Source organism: Carya illinoinensis, chromosome 10, assembly GCF_018687715.1.
Source record: "Carya illinoinensis cultivar Pawnee chromosome 10, C.illinoinensisPawnee_v1, whole genome shotgun sequence".
NCBI classification, from domain to species: domain Eukaryota; kingdom Viridiplantae; phylum Streptophyta; class Magnoliopsida; order Fagales; family Juglandaceae; genus Carya; species Carya illinoinensis.
The window spans coordinates 12,065,477-12,083,088 of NC_056761.1; the positions used below are offsets into that span (position 1 = coordinate 12,065,477).

The following is a 17,612-nucleotide window of genomic DNA, read 5'->3' on the forward strand; positions in this document are numbered from 1 at the left end:
GTCCGCCCAACGGTAGATGCTAGCATTGTCCTTAAAACCATATATCCCACGAATCTATGACTGATTCTAATCTTATAGGGGCCAGGGCCATTAAAGCATGGATGACTTTCTTATTTGCAAAATGCCCACAACGCTATCGTACTTGCATGGGAAAGAGCACCTCAAACCTACCCAAATTTGTAATGCCTCCTTCAATTATATAATAAGTAGTGATTAAATTAAAAGTTAAATAAAATATTATTTTTTTAATTTAAAAAATTAAATTATTTATTATATTTTATATAAAATTTATAAAAATTATAATAATTAAATAAAATAAAATGATTTGCGTAACAAATGAAGCCTTACTTGCTCAATCCTCTAGGCTATAGCTGTCTGATAAACTCTCACTTTGATTTCTTCCTACTGCAATTTTCCAAGTTTTCACACTTTCTCGGTACTAATTTCTTTTGAATATTAATTCGCATTAAACTATTATTTAAGATTAGCTTACTAAAAATTTATTGAATTGTTTAACAAACTTAAGTATAGGCCGTGACTTAAAATCTGATTTGATGTAATTTGTGGCTTCCTATCATATAAGTCCGTCTTGCCCAGTTTTTATTTACACTGTATTTATATAGCATAATTTAATCTGAAATATTTAAATTTTAAAATTTATTTTTTAAATCAAATTATACCACATGGATTATATGTAATATAAAAATTTTTAAATAAAATTATTCGTATTATATATATTATAATTAGTAAAATGTCGCATCCAATTATTGCCATACTTAGAGATGTTTAGAAAAAAGATTTATTTCATTACTCATCTCATCTAATCTCAACATGTATGCGTAGTAAGTTAGTCACTTAGTATTACATAGTATATATCAAACTTATCACCTACCAAATAGTTTTTGTCCTTGCACAGTAAAATATGTAGTAGCCAGTACATATATATTATTATATAACAGTTATATATATATATATATTTATTAATTATACGATACATTCATATTAAATTAGTACATTATATATAAAGGTATAGCTCAGCTTCCACTATATAGTACTCCTGAACACATTAATAGCTTAATATCTTAGAGAGTATCATGACATTAATATTATTAGAGCATTCTTATCGGAATAGGAAATGCATAGTTAAAGCCACTTTTTGGATATTAGACATCAAAACCGCCTGCATCGAATTAGATAAAAACAAATTTTATAGCTTTTAGCTATAGTAATTGGAAAGAAAGGATCAAATTTGATATATACTGTACAAATTGAGGTCAAATCTTTATTTTACTAATTTATGTAACTCTCCCTCTCTCTTCCGTCTTGCATCCAGACCCAATACAGTATATCATTTCGTCTTGCACCCTGAAAATATCATTCCGTCTTGCATCCTCTGTAATTCATGAGCTAAATAAATTAAATAATTAAATATTTAAATATTTTTTAATTAAAATTAAATTCAATAAATTAAAAATATCCAAATTAAATATTTTTTTAGATTAATATTATTTTATTACTACATAATGAATAAATGAATAATTCAATATAAAGATTTAATATGAATGGAATAATCAAAATTAAATTCATCTCATATTATTTTATTGTTATATAATGAAAAAATTATTATTCTAATGTGGAGATTTATGTAAATTAATGAAATAGTCAATATTCAAATTCATCTTACATTCATCAAAATTGTCCTTTACATATACATAATACATTAACAATGATCTTATATGCACATGGTTATATTAGGGAATCTAATTTATATAATGTTAAAAACCTGGGAAAAAAACAGGTTTGTTCTCTGTCAAGGTGATTAAAACCGAACAAAACCGAACGGAAAATAAATTAAAAAATAGATACATAATTTAATACTTGGAAAATGATAGTGGGATCGAGAATGGTGTCTTCCAAATTGATAGATACCTTTTTTTATTTTTAATTATTACTTAATGGTTAAATAAGTGAATTTTAGTAAATCTATTAATTTTTTAAAATATTTAAATATATTTTAAAAATAAAAAAAGCAATTGCATTTATCGGTACAATGCGGGAGCGCGGTCTCGCTAGCATTGTACTCCTTAATACTAGTATTGTTGATGAACTGATTGTTCTGGTTTTGACAATTACTAGTTCATTAATTTTGTTCATCAATAAGCTTAAAATCAAATTGAATTTATCCGATTACACCCTGTATGGATTGATTATAGAGATTGCATGTATGTTCGATTAGTAATATTGATCTTGCGCTGCATGCACGCGATGAGCGGAATCAGAGATCAGAGGGTGTGGATCGATCTGGCGGTTAATGGTCGAACTGATGATCCCCAAGTTGCAAGATAGATTCAGAAATCGCGTGCTTGCTGGCTTTGACTCAGACTTTCTGGTCGTTCAAGACTGCTATATATACATGAAACTTAGCGGTCAACTGGTTCATCCTGCACGTGCATCAAGGTCCCCACAGCTATCGCGCTTTTCTTCTCCTCAGCTACCAAACCCTTCAAGCTCCTTCACTCGTATAAAGCCCTCCCTCGACCACCAAGACAAAAGACACCAAGAAAATTAGCTCGAATCAACTTCCAAGATATATTATTTCAATGGCGTGCAGCGTTAGTGGAAAAGCCGTGAAAGTGGTGCATATCGATACCCAGTACGTGGAAACGGACCCCTTAAACTTCAAGTCTGTTGTTCAGAGCCTTACTGGTAAGGATTCTTGCGTTGCATGGATAGAGAAGAGCTCCTTCGGCGCCAACAAGAGAAAAAGATCACCCGTCACTGTGAATAATGGTGGTGGCAGCTTCGACATCAGGCCATCATGCGGCCGCCATGATAATGGTAGTACTGTTGGCAGCGGAAATCTCCATGTTTCGGTGTTATCGAAGGGCATGTCGTTTAAAGACTTGGATGGGATGATCTTGGAGGATCCTCCAATGGAGGAATTAATGCAATGGCTCATGTGGACCGAGTAGAATTTTACACAATTTTGCAGCAGATATATTTATATCTACAGTACTGTCTATATATCTATATTTATTTATTTATGTATAACAGTTCTGGATCGGTATATCTTGTTTAATTTTCTCATTTGTGGGAAGAATGTTTAGGTTTGGATACATTAATCAGAGAGATCAATTTCGTTGTGCCATTTGGACAAATATCGGCCATGGAACTCTCAAATTATTCTAGGTTTTTATTAAGGACGGTGCTACATGCACCGTTGGTGGCTCCCGCTGGGAGTCACCGTTAGGCAAAAAAAAATTTTGGCCTTTTTGACTTTTTTTTTAAAATTATTTTTTAATACTTTTAAACATTTTAAAAATATATAAAAAAAATTATAATAATATTATAAAAAAATTACTTAATTATTAAAAAAAAAAAAAATTAAAAAAAAATAAAATAGGGCCAGCGGTGACCCCAGCGGGAGCCACCAGCAGTGCCCTATCATTTTCCTTTTATTAATTGTATTCGTCGCTGGAGTTGTACGACGTCGACTATGTGGCTGTCCATGCGCCAACGCATGTGCGGACAAATAGCAGTGGCGTAGGAACAAATACGTCACTCGATTTATTCATTTCGGAAAATAATTTGAGTAGTTGTGGATACGCAAATTCCGGATAATATTTTTTTAAAAAAATATGAGATTTATATTAAAAAAAATTAATATTAGGTCATTTTAAATAAATAAAAAAAGCGTGAAACTTACATGTCCTAAAACCATACGTAACATTACTCAATTATTTTTTCTTTTTTCTTTTTCAAACAAGATATATAATAAAGAAAATCACAGCCTATAACAACAGTATAGTTAAGTATTACAGACAAATGGATGTTTACCGTTATGAAAGTTTAACAGCTAAGGGGAAATTGAAATCAGGGACATGCTTCCATAGAGGCTATTGAAAGCTGCCTATCAATTAAGGTCTCGATGAATTTTCCTGATTTGCTAGCTTTGGAAGCATTGCAATGCATTCCTGATATCATGGATTATAGGCTAGACAGTCTAGTCTAGAAGGTTATCTAGTTCATTCATTGCTAGCATTGTTCCCAATGAATCACCTGCAATCATAATCTTCTCAATTTGTTTTTCCTTATCTTCCATTATTCCTATGAGCATTGATTCAACTTCTCCTTGGTTTGGGTTCAGACTTTAGATGAATCTGGTGTGGACAAATATTGGAGAGCCATCCTCTGATATGCATATGGCAGCTGCTGTGCTGCCTGAGCTTCTTACCGACACAACACATGTTAAAATGTAGTGATCCCTTGGTGTCGCACTCCAAGTATGACTTATATTAATCTATTTATTGACTCAAGTATCAGAATGTTCTTTGTAAATTTTTATAGTTAAAGAGACAAAATTATCAAGCTTGGGTGTGAAAGCCTCATGAACAATCTTATTTCTAAGGAACCAAATATTGTCCATAACAATAATGGCAAATATTTGAAAGTGATGCTCATCTCTGCTTGGAACATTGAGGCTTCTTGAAGGACATCCATTGGCTAATATTGTTATATATTAGCAAAGCAAGAAATGTTCAGAGGCTAAGGGGAGTGCCTCTAAAGAATTCTTGTGAAAGTGCAGGTTAGGAAGAGATGATTCTAAGTTTCTTCCTCAATACTACAAATCGGGCACTGGATTTCATCATTGTTTAGAAGAATAAATCTTTTTAAAATAATTCTTGTGGGAATGATATTATTGAGGATTTTCTAGTAAAGAAATTTCAGTCTATCTTGGATGTTGATTTTCCAAGTTTTCTTCAATTACTAGACTGATAAAAGGTGCTGTGATTATGATTGATTGAGATAGCAACAAAAGCCGATTTGACAGTGAATTTTCAAGAAGTGCGATGAGTACTCTTAATCAGTTTATCATCCAAGTTATGATAATCTGTTTGAGCAAGAGAGATTTTCATGATTTCATTCATTGAGTCTTGATGGAAAAGTGCTTGTGACAAGATTGTATTCCATGTTCTAGGTTCTTCCATGGTTAATCAAGAAACTTTTAGTGAAAGGTCCATCTAGATGGAGGCGATTTTTGGAGTGGGTTGGAAAGAAGGAAGAGTGGGTATTCAAGGATCAAACCATACCCTTGTGCCAACCCCATTTTTTATATGATAACACACTATTTTTTAGGAACTCATTTTGTTTTAAAATACCTTTCCATATCCATGAATTAGTGGGCTTTAGGCTAGTTGTAAAGAAGGAGGTGTTTCTCAAGTATTTTTTAGTAAGCATTTTTTTTCCAAATAGCAGTGTTACCATTGATCATCTGCCAGCCCATTTTACAAAGTAAAGCTTTGTTAAAATCAGAGGTTAATCTTAGGCCAAGGCCACCAATAGATTTGGGTTTACAAATAGATTTTCAAGATTTATGAGTGAAATTGTAAGTTTTTTCAAGGGAAACCCCACCAAAATACTCAATGACTTCTCATTTATTCATTTTATATGCCTATAACACAAACACACACACATACATATGTATGGTGGGTACCTTTCTCTCATAAATAAAAGGGATAAATGTATAAAATCTTCTCTTATTACCATCCAATTGCAATTGAATAACTTACTTCTAAGGTCTCTACATGACATACTATCCACATGGTATAATTTGATTTAAAATTTGAATCTTACAAATCAAATTATATCCATATGGATGATGTGTGGTGTAGTTCAGGTCTTAGAATAGCATTGTAATTATATATTATTAAGATATAAAGTTATTCTACTCAACAACTTTAGACCACACACCTTCTGAGTAAAAGGACTCTTTTATGCTTTTCCACTTAGCAGGTTTGTGGTGTAGGACTATTGAGGAAAATTTTTCTAAGATATAATTTAAAGAATAAGCTATACATATTTTTATCAGTTTAAACTTTTAAATTAAATGGTGATTTAACGTATACTACCAAATTATTCAATTTTGACAATCACTTCAACAAATTGCGATGAACCCCCGCAAAAAATATTTTGCAATAAATACCTTTGATAAAAAGAACCAAAAAAGATGAGAAAATTAAGAAAAAGTAACAAAATAAGAAATAAAAGTTGAAAATTTTTAAAATTTTAAAAAATCTAAAGAAAGAATGATTTTTTAAAAGTTAAGAATTTGAGAAACTTAAAAAATGTGAAAATATTTTTTTAAAAGAAATACATTTAAAATTTTAAAAACATGTATTTTATTTCAAAATATATTTTGATGGAAAAATTATTTATCTAGAAATTAATTCTTATGAAAAATCATTTAGGCATAGAAGCTTGCATAAAGGATATGCCCAATAGAGTCACTACAACATTGAATGATTTGCTTCTCCAAAAATTCACAGAAGAGGAAGTCAAGAATGCTGTCTTCCAAATGAAAGGCATGTGATCACCAAGTCCTGATGGCTTACCAGCCTGTTTCTTTCAATCCAATTGGGACATCACAGGGAAGGAAGTTTCAAACTTTGTGCTCAACACCCTCAATAATGCAGGCTCGTTAGAGGGGGTAAATGACACCTACATAACTCTGATCCCAAAGATAAAAAAAATCCCACCAAAGTCTCTGATTATAGGCCTATTAGCCTATGTAATGTAATTTACAAAGTGGTAGCAAAAGTGTTATCAAATCGGCTTAAACTTATATTGCCTGACATTATTTCTGTGAATCAAAGTGCATTTGTTCTAGGTAGGGCCATAACAGATAATATCATGGTGGTATATGAGACTCTCCGCTCCATGTCCACAAGAATACAAGGAAAGTCAACTTATATGGCTCTAAAACTCAACATGAGCAAAGCCTATGATGGAGTGGAGTGGGACTTTCTATCTGCAATAATGTGCAAAATGGGATTTGACAGTAGGTGGATTGCACTGGTGATGAACTACATCAAGTCTATTTCATACTTAATCGTTCTTAATGGTGAAGCTCAGGCCAGTTTCAAGCCAACTAGAGGCCTAAGGTAAGGGGACCCCATATCCCCTTACCTTTTTATCATATGTGCAGAGGCTCTATCAAATCTCTTATCTCAGGCTAAATTAAAAGGCAAGATATCAAGTGTTCCAAAGAGAAGAGGACCTGTCAAAATAAATCACTTGTTTTTTGCTGATGACAGTATGATATTTTGCAAAGCAAGTACACTAGAATGGAGAAGAATGCTAAGCATACTGACTGTATATGAGCAAGCCTCAGGACAGCTACTAAACAAAGAGAAATCTGCCATATACTTCAACAGAAACACACCAAATGAATACAGAGCCAATATTACTCGAATTGCAGGTGTAACCCTCACAACATCTTTTGAAAAATACTTAGGCTTACCAACCATGGTGGGAAGAACAAAGGTAGCATGCTTTCATGGACTGATTGATAGAATGTGGTCAAAGATTAACAACTGGAAGACAAACAAATTATCAGCGGTTGGAAAGAAGGTGTTACTCAAATCAGTGCTGCAGGCTATTCCCACATACACAATGGGAATCTTCCTTCTACCAAAGTCCATCACCAATAGGCTTGAACAGATTCTAAGGAAGTTTTGGTGGAGTTTCAGTTAGGACCAAACTAAAATGCACTGGATAAAGTGGAGTCAAATCAACAAAGCAAAAGCTCAAGGAGGCTTAGGCTTCAGAAACTTCAACAGTTTCAATATAGCTCTCTTAGCAAAAAATGGTTGAAATATATTGCAAAGCCCTACATCACTCCCTACCACCATCCTCAGACAGAAGTATTTTCCACAGGGTTCCATTTTGAAGGCAAAAGTTGGTGCTCGACCCTCACTGGCTTGGAGAAGCCTACATGTTGTAATTGCATTACTAAAAGAAGGCTTGCTATGGAGAATAGGAGATGGAACATAGGTAAAGATCTGGGAAGATAGATGGCTCCCTCGACCCCACTTCCTTTCCCCAAGGCAGGAAACTGATGTCCCACTTTAGAGGAAAGTAGTTGTTGACTTAATTGTCCCTTCACTAAGGAAATGGGATGATCAAAGGCTTCTTGACATGTTCACTCAGCAAGAGATAGAGATGATAAAAACTGTCCCAATCAGTCTTGGCAGTAGAGGGGATCAATTGATCTGGGGATGCACCCAAAATGGTATGTTCTCAATGAAGAGTGGCTACCATCTTCATAGAGAAATCCACTCCAACCATGATGTTGGCCCCTCCTCTCCAAAGGATCAATCAGAGTTATGGAAAGGAATTTGGAAGCTACAAGTCCCAAATGGAGTTAAGATGTTTCTCTGGAGGGCAATTAACGAAGGCCTACCTACACTCTCCAATTTACTGAGGAGGAAGATCATAGATGAGAGTAGCTGTCCAATTTGTGGCCTTGCAGAAGAAACATCAGGCCATGTTCTCTGGAATTGTAGTGCAGCTTGAGATGTCTGGAACCAAGCAAGCAAACCAATTCAAAAACTTTCCCTAGAAGCAGGAACCTTCAAGGAAATCTGGCAGCAAATGATGGGTAAGTTACCTAAAACAATGATGGAGGAAGTAGGCTCAATTATGAGACTTATATGGACAAGAAGAAATGAGGTTGTGCATGGGAAGGAATTCAGACATCCAAACTCTATTATACATAAGGCTCAAGATGATCTTACTTGTTACAAAATGGTAAAACATAATCCTTTGAATGGTAGAGTTGCAAAGCCCACTAGAAGACTTCAAAGCTGGACTACACCACCTGAGGGATTATACAAACTGAATTGGGATGTTGCCATAAACCAACCTCTAAATCAAATAGGTATTGGGGCTATCATCAGAGATTATAATGGCCAAGTTTTTGGTACAATACGAGCTAGAAGAAATTTAAATCTCTTCCCTTTTACTGTTGAAGCTTATGCAATGATGATGGCGGTTATCTTTTGTAAAGAAGCTAGTTTCCATTCAGTCCTTTTCGAAGGAGACTCACTCAAAGTGGTGGAAAGGATGCAGAAGACAGTCAAGGATTGGAGCCAAGGAGGTTTAATTATTGAAGACACTAAACTGGTCCTACAAGATTTTGTTAATTGGAAGTTTTGTCACACAAAGAGGGATTCAAATATGGCAACCCACTTACTAGCCAAGAATGCCCTTCTAACTGATTGTGATCTCTATGAATTAGAGGTGATACCATTTTGTATTAGACATGCTGTTCTCTTAGATATTTGTAATAGCATGGTTTAATCAATGAAAGTTTCCATTTCTTCAAAAAAAAAATGTGATTAACTTTTGCCCAAAACCATCCCACATTTGGACGCGTAAAATGCAGAATAAATTTAAATTTGTAACACTAGGTTCTTAAATTCACTCCTTCATATAGCTATCTAAACATATTTATATGAAATTTTATTAACCCTCAACATACCATTTTATTATCCCTGGATACAAGTACTATACGTAATACAATCTACAAGCAATACAGAGTCAAGAGAAAATGAGAGGAGAAAGGTGAGGGAATAACTTAATTATAAGAAAGGAGATGGAGAGAGTGGCAAGGAGGGAAAAGGAAATTGTAAGTGCCTCACTTCCTCGAAGGAAGGAACTCCTCACAAGTGAGCAAACGCAACTAGGAAGAAGATAGAAGATACCTAAGCAAGAAGCGAGTAGATTGCCAAGCAATCAAATGAGAAACGCGAACCAAGCAAGCCAAAATATTGGACGAGCAAAGCCATACGATGAAAAGCACAAGTGAGCAAGTTAAGCGTCACCTTGGCGAGCAATGAACAAGGCGACCAAAGAGATAGACGTTCTACGTCAAGAGAGTAAGGGACGTATAAGCAATCATCAGGTCAGCTATGGGTAGACAACAATGCGAACTAGCAAAGTGTAGCCAAAAGCATTCTGGTGCGAGTAACAGACAATACAATATGGGAACTAGAATACTTGGCGATAGCACAAGAGTACTTACATGGTAGTAGGTGACTTATTGAGACATGTACCCAATGATGATGTCTCAGCCAAGGCATAGATGGGAAAAAAGGAGTACAGATTCAAAGAACATGCATCTAACCATGCATTTGAGCTTATTCCACGTGAGCGATTTTCATTAGCAACAAACTAAGCTTTGATTTTTAAGAAAGCATCAGGAACAAGTAAGACTTGTTCCATCAATCTAGTCAATTATGCCATCCTTTAATCTTGCATATGCATAGACAATTGAGATTCATGATTCAGATAAGAACTACCAGGCCTGTGATGGACAAGATTGCAAGTATGGTTGTGCTCCGACTCTGATGGAGTCGGAGGCAAAAGTTAGCTCTGACTCCGACTTCAATTAGGACTTGGAGTTCAACTCTGATTGGAGATCGAAACTTCAACCTCCAATCGGAATTTCGATTCATTAATGATGGGATTAGGCCAATTCCCAGCCCTAAAATTCAAAAAAAAAAAAAAAATTAATATTATATCATTCAAAAAACTCCATACAATAAGTTCAAAACATTGATAATAGTAAAAACAATCCATTCATTTCAAACAGACCATAAAGAAAAACATATTGAACAGTACATAAAAATAAAAACATCATCTGCAAGACTGCAACACCATGTTTTGTCATTGGTGATACCTAAAATTAAGAGAATAAGTCATAATCAATAAAAGGAAAAAAAAAATGATTCAAAAAATTGAACACGCTAAAAGTAAATCTGATTATCATTTCTCATCAATAAAATTTAAAGGGGGTTTATTAACTTATCCACACTCTAAGTCCATGATCCATCAACTACATCCCAAAGCCCAATGGTTGTGCATATCAGACTCAGACTATCAGTTATCGGCAAGTATGCTAGGGTTCGCAATTATATCTATGAAATCATAAAAAGTAGAATTTTAATAGATTTATGAAATCATAAAAATAATTAAATAAATCAATTGAAATACTTAAATAAAGTTACCTAATTCATACATATAGCTCTCAGCATCAACGCCAATGGTATCTAGTCCAATGGGTATATCACTTATCTAATTCTATGTGCAAATGAGGTCCTCCACAGTAGACGGTGGCAATGAACTCCAGTAAGAATCCAATATTCGATCTCCAGTGCTAAATTTCGACTCAGAGGCAATCATAGTGATAGGAATTGCTAGCACATCTCAGGTAATATAGGAAAGGATTGGACACTTGGTGGAATTGACCTTCCACCAAGTTAATAACTGAAATACATCACTAGGTGCCTCAACCTCTTCCATAAAATATCATTCAATCTTAGAAGTATACTGCATAATATTCCTCGTTGCAACAAGTTGATGATACTGATTCACAATGTTGTAACCTCGACGACGTGGATGCAATGCTCCATCTAGGCTAAGGTCATCGGATAGAGGTGTCGGAATCGAGTGTGAGGTACCCGCTGCGAATGAAGGCTAATCACTATTGTTGTAATGGAAATATAAGTCATCAAGATCCCTTTTAAGTATTGTAATAAACCGTGCAGCCTTCACTACCCCCATTACAGAATTTGCCCAAAATTCTATCACGGCCAACTTATATCAGAGGTCAAGGATCACAGCCACAAAGAGTTATCTATTTATTTTCCCAACATCCCCCCAATATTTATCATATTTGGTATGCATCCTCATAACCATACTAGATAATAGTCTGTTAGGATCAGTACAACTTTCTTGCAAGTGGTAGTGAAGCTCCAAGAGTTCACTGAAGAACAAGTTCACAGTCGTATATGCGGATCTAGATATCCGCATAGTCATGTCATAACAAACTTGCAAAAATGTTACAAAGTGCCCCACATTAGTCCAATCATATGTGTCCGGCGCACCAAGCCCCTTTCCTGCAAGTTAAGGCCCCCATCCTCGACCTCAATTTGCTCAAACGCTCTTTGGTACTTCTGTGCCACATCCAATATAATGTATGTCGAGTTCCATCGAGTCGGAATATCCAAGCACAATGTCTTAGAACATGAAATTCCAAACTGTTCTACTATTGTCTTGAACTTAGATAGCCTTTGAGGTGAAGCCTTACATACCACACAATATTGCAGACTCTAGTAATAGAATCATCAACATATTTTAACCCTTCAACAACAATCAGGTTGATTATATAAGTGCAACGTTGAACATGAATAAACTTGTGGTTGCGGATAACATCAGCTTTCACACTCATATTCCTCTTGAACTATTCAATTGCAGTGTCATTAGTATTAGCATTGTCAACTACAATACAAAGAACTTTTTGAATTCTCCGATCCTTTAAATAATCATCCGTCAGTGCCCCAACGAATGCACTCTTATGATCAATAATTTCTTTGAACCCAATAACATGTTTTTTCAAATTTCACTCACTATCGATGTAGTGTAATGTGATACACATGTAGGAAATATTCTGTATCGGAGTCCATGTGTCAGTCGTAAATGACACTCTTTGACTAGTGGTAATAAACATCTTCTTCATCTCCGACTTCTCTTTTGCATACTTCTTCATACAATCCTGCATCATTGTATACCATGATGGCAATGGAAATCGTGGTTCAATAGTCTTGAAAAACTTTCGGAAGAATCTTTTGTCGACTGTGGTAAAATGCATCTCATATTTAATTATCATCTCTACAAACATATCGCTTAACAATTTCTCACTGTATTGAGAGATGACCATTTTCTTAATCTATGTACCATCAGTGGCCGTAGAAGTTTTGTAATTGAGCTTGGTCTAAACAGTGACCGCCAATCCTTTTGCTATTTTATACCCATCTTTTTTTAATGACATCCACAAAGTTGCCCACAGCGATGGCATCTCGCCTATGGGTTCTCACAATCATCAGGAATCTTGATGAAATGCTCCCATGTCCAAGACCTTTTTTTAGTAGTTCATGGCTGAGGTGGCCTTGTAGATCGAGGTGGTAAATCTGGATCATGCTCAATAGCCATCTTCTCATCCTCATCAAACTAATCCTCATGTTCTATGTCTAATAGGAGTGAGAATTGACTACTTGCACAAAAAATAGCTACTCTAGAAGCGGGTCTAGATCTCGGTATCAATGTCGATGACGGAATTGTGGCATTTGAATTTTCTTCTGACCTTCCATTAGGTGAAGCATTCATATCTATAAAAATAAATAAATAGTTACTATAAATAGAAAAATAAGAAAGAGTGAAGAATGCTTAAGAATTGGTGATATTATCTATAAAAATTGAGTATTATCTATTTAAAAAAGAAGAAGAAGTAATATACAGAAGTTCGAGATGTCATTTTAAAGAGAAGAAAGGATTCAAAAGTCATGCAAACATTGCAAATTAGTAATGTATATAATTACATGTATATTTAAAGTAAGATGGTGATGCAATATAAATTAGAAGTAGAAGTAATAATTAAATAAAGCTTTACTTATAGACTTTATTATCAAACATCAAACTAGAAAGAAATCACGAGGAAAAAAAAAGAAAAAGAAAGAAACAACAACATGCATACACGGCCAATGAATAATTTAGAAGAAACCTAACCTTTCTTGGAGAAGTTTATGGTGATTATCACTTACAACAAGCTGGATCAAAACTGAGATAAGAGAATGTAGTATTGAGCCTATAGTAAACAAATACTTGAAGATTAATATCATAGGTCCTGAAAGGTGAACTATAAATATATATATTTGAGGATACAAGGATACAAGAATGAGAAAGTTGAAAATTTATAGGGGTTTCAAACTTTCAAGGCCGGCCAAGTTTTATTGAGTTTTGTCACGACTCATTGATATTACTTCTAAGGTCAGGTCCACCCTAAGGCTAGAGATGGATGTTCTACAATCTACATGACTCCTCATCCTGATCTTATGGACTATGAAGCGTGAAGCACGTGCTATAGTGGACAAAAAATCAAATTACTTTATCTAATCTGCTACCCTCAGTTAATCATGTTAATGTAAGCCATAGGCTAGACTAGTTTACTTGTGGAGTAATTGTTGTAATTCGACAAGTTTTGCTAATAAGATCTTTCTCCAATGTTTTGATGGAATTGGATGGTACAATATAGTTAAATTTGGAGCCTGATTCTATAGAAGTAAAAAAGCCCAACTCTATAGAATTTAGTTTTTTTTTTTTAATAAATTGTATTGTATGTAAATTGCCCATAATGTAAATTAAAGGACATCATCATGCAATCAAAAACACCTAAATCTATAGAATCATAAAGATTAAAAAATAATCATGCATGCAACAACACAAGACTTAAATGCACGCACTTGCAAAGTGCAAAGTAAAAACAATCAACATCACACAAGAATACACACTAATGAGTTCTTAATACAGTAGAATGGATATTGCAAAATACAAAGTTACAATATAGACTTAGGTACCAAATCCCACCACTCACACACAAAGCACCCTTCCTCGTGTCAAGACATTAAGCTCAAGAAAAAAACCAATATTGGAAAAGCATACTACACTTCAAACCTCTCTTCCTCCTCTCTATACCGAAACCCCACTCTCTCATTTCCAACTTGCATGTAACTAATAACCAAAGTCAATAATATTATATAATTACATGTAACTAATTATGTAAATGTTTGTAAAGAAATTATATGATAAATTATATGTAAATTTTAGATGTTAGCATACATATGGCCTTTGAGGCATTTATTCAAATAGTTTGCACTCATCTTCCATTTACACCTCAACAACATAACATCATCTACTGCATTAATTCCTAAATAAATCTAGCCATTTCCACACCTTTACAACTATATTCACAATTCCCAAATTGAAAATGAAAGTCCTGAAATTACTAATTAAAATGGTGGTGCAGGCGACACTTCATGGTGGACCATGCAGCACAACTACGACAACGGCACCATGAAGAAATGAAATGGGGATGAAACGGCTCAAGTCTTCTTTACAAAGAAGAAATGAAACGACGGTGAAATCCACTTGAGACAGTGAAAGACGAGAGTAGAGAATCTAAGAGACTGAGATTTGAGAACCAAACAGCTCAGGGAAGAAGAAATGAAGAAGAAAGGGCCACAGGATGGGGGTCTTCTATACTAGCAAAATGACGTTGTTCATATGTAAAGGAATGCCGTCGTTTAACTTAGGAATAAAAAAAATACAGATCCAAAAAAACGTCTTTTTGCATTTATGTTTTTTTAAAAAAAGTCAAAGTCGGATTTCAAAGTTTGAAGTCTCCATGGACTCTGAACTCTGACTTCGATTCCGTTTGCATTTTTGGAGTGCCTTCGACTCCGACTTTGAATTCTAACCACTCTGACTCTGTCGGAGTTGAAATCGAAACGAGTTCGGATGGAATTGAAATTCTCATAAATTTGCACAGCCCTAATTGCAAAAATAAGAGATATTTTGCCGTTAATCTTCATATTAGGATTGAGATTTTCAAGTATTCAGACTCTCTCTCTCTCTCTCTCTCTCTCTCTCTCTCTCTCTCTCTCTCTCTCTCTCTCCTCTTCAAAACTTCACAAAGAAGGAAACTAAGCTCGAAGTTTTCCTCGATAAGGAGTTCAACATCATTAGCGCAATGCTTAGTGATAGATCACTGCTCAAGTAGGTTCATTCCTACGACGACGCTAGTACTTTGGCATAAATATCTATGGGTATGTTTAGGGTGTTCATCTAATCTCTTTCCTTCATGATCTTCTCAAGTGTATGTTTTCTTATTATAAATAACTGATTACTTTGATGATATGTTTTCAAGTACTTAATGTATCGGTTTCAAAAGGAGTTATAGGTGTTTGGATGGATCATGAACCTTAAGTTTGGATGAGGGATTATCACTACAGAGTTTTCTATTTACTTGGGAGCGCCTAATAATTGAATAACGTCTCTTGTTGTTGTCGGGCTCCAATGGAGATCTAGTGGGGAACTATAGTGATACACGTTAATAAATAAATATGGTTGGTGAAGAGCTTTTACATGTTGATTTGGATCTAGAGTCCATGACATGTTATAATATATTTTGAGATGATTTGGGTACTGGGTGCTCGAGGATGTTTACAATGTATGATTTGGGGCTTGGGTGCTTATTAATATTTACAATGATTCATGATTAGTTTGTTTTGCCCGAAGGTTAGTTCCTCGTTATACCTATGATAAATGTGATATTTTCTTTTGTTTAGTCGTAAATGTTGCATTCATATTCATCGTCATTTCTTACATTAATAATATTGTTTTAGGTTTTAATTTATTGAGATTCTGTGGTCCTACTATGACCTCGCTCCTTGAAATTAAACCGTAGGCATTGATGTAGATGTAACTTCGGAGGATTATTTCGAGAAAGAAGGATTGGAACCCAAGGATTAGCAATGGGGACCTGTTCCCATTAAGTTTATAATTTCTTGTAAAATTTAGGTTTTTATTCATTTTGGGTGACAAAAAATTTGTGATTTAATATTTTTGTAAAGAGGCAATGAACAAATCTTAGTAAGTATTATTTAAATGATGATGTGGTCATGACTTATGGATAATGTTATTGATGGGTGAGTAATGTGTTATAAACTTCTAATACTATTGCTATTAGTTTTCGATTAATACCTTATTCTTTTTCACTGCTACTTGTATATACATGTGTTCTTAGCATACGAGCACACAAGACTTCCATGTGACCTATGTGGCATGCATTCCAGGCAGTGCAGTTCCTCTCAAAACTACAATTGGGGGTTGAGATCGCTACAAAAATTCTTTCTTGCCTCAACCTCTCCAATTTGATATGTCAAAAGGGAGGGAGAAGTTGTGTGAAGCCCTCACTCCCCTTCTCATTCCATTACTTTTTCACCTAGCTTCTTCTACACTTTAGGATTTCCCATTTCAACGTCTATTCTCATACCCACTCTTTCATATGTTTCTCACCATTTTGGGTCATGGATGTTTAGATCTACCACCTTCAACTCTTCATTGTAGCTGCTTGATTTCCAAAGACACATGTACTGAGTCTCATGATGTGCCCCCCATAGGCGGCAATTCTTCATCCTATTTCATACCATGACCAGCTTATTCCCCCTTTATATTTACTTATTTGTTGTTTTTATGCTTTGGCTTACTGCTATTTCTTTTATGGTTTGTGTTTTTTAAGAAATTTTGGAGCTTAGATATGCATGATCGTTCAACCACCACCAACACCTCAGGCGCCACCTTAAGAGGCTTGTGACATTATGCTCCACACAACTCTTATATGATCAAATCCACCTTTTTACTAGCACGTGTCCTTCATGGTCTTTACACACTTTCTAGCTCTTCCTCAGCTATGCTACCTTTTGTGTGTCGTTTCTAGGAGCTCATTGCTCTTCTCCTAGTAATGTGGGATTGACATTCTACGGCATTTACTTCAACCAAAATCTTGCGGAGCACACTCAAACACACTAAGAATACCCAAGTGGTGTCAACTACTTGGCTTCATGCCAAAAAACATGGAGTTGGCTATTTGCTACCATTTTGGCCTTGTCTTTAGATTAACTTACACTACAACAAAATTGATATTTTCCCACTAGTTCTTTTTCCACTATATGTGCTCATGAAGAATAATTACTTGTTGTTACAAAATGTATTAGTGGAAAAAAATCTGTTCTTTTGTCACCATTTTATATCCCACGATTTCAAAATAGTGGGTAAAACTGCTTTTTGCCACGACTTTATCTAGTGGAAATAAATTAACCTTTTGACACTAAGGAGGAGAGATGGCAAAGAAAAAAAACCTTTTCCCACGACTT

General features: G+C 34.8%; 3 protein-coding genes across 3 annotated transcripts; all 3 read left to right on the forward strand.

The window, feature by feature from the left end:
* Positions 1-2,476: 2,476 nt before the first annotated feature.
* Positions 2,477-3,145, forward strand: LOC122279935 (VQ motif-containing protein 10-like). Its single transcript, XM_043090847.1, has one exon. It carries the CDS (start codon positions 2,601-2,603, stop codon positions 2,970-2,972), a length of 372 nt encoding a protein of 123 aa, XP_042946781.1. The 5' UTR covers positions 2,477-2,600; the 3' UTR covers positions 2,973-3,145.
* A 3,126-nt stretch (positions 3,146-6,271) lies between these two features.
* LOC122278427 lies at positions 6,272-7,533 on the forward strand. The gene is made up of 3 exons (XM_043088615.1): positions 6,272-6,362; positions 6,668-6,941; positions 7,095-7,533. The coding sequence occupies exons 1-3, from the start codon at positions 6,272-6,274 to the stop codon at positions 7,531-7,533; spliced, it is 804 nt and encodes a 267-aa protein (XP_042944549.1).
* A 927-nt stretch (positions 7,534-8,460) lies between these two features.
* On the forward strand, positions 8,461-9,141 carry LOC122278428. Its single transcript, XM_043088617.1, has one exon. The coding sequence runs from the start codon at positions 8,461-8,463 to the stop codon at positions 9,139-9,141; it is 681 nt and encodes a 226-aa protein (XP_042944551.1).
* The last annotated feature ends 8,471 nt before the right edge of the window (positions 9,142-17,612 follow it).

What these genes read in the sequence shown, in the direction of transcription:
- LOC122279935 (XM_043090847.1), top strand. Translation starts at nt 2,601, where the DNA reads ATGGCGTGCAGCGTTAGTGGAAAAGCCGTGAAAGTGGTGCATATCGAT.
- LOC122278427 (XM_043088615.1), top strand. Translation starts at nt 6,272, where the DNA reads ATGCCCAATAGAGTCACTACAACATTGAATGATTTGCTTCTCCAAAAA. An exon ending in TGCTGTCTTCCAAATGAAAG is followed by an intron (nt 6,363 to 6,667) that starts GCATGTGATCAC and finishes CATTTGTTCTAG; the next exon opens with GTAGGGCCATAACAGATAAT. An exon ending in AAGCCAACTAGAGGCCTAAG is followed by an intron (nt 6,942 to 7,094) that starts GTAAGGGGACCC and finishes TGCTGATGACAG; the next exon opens with TATGATATTTTGCAAAGCAA.
- LOC122278428 (XM_043088617.1), top strand. Translation starts at nt 8,461, where the DNA reads ATGGAGGAAGTAGGCTCAATTATGAGACTTATATGGACAAGAAGAAAT.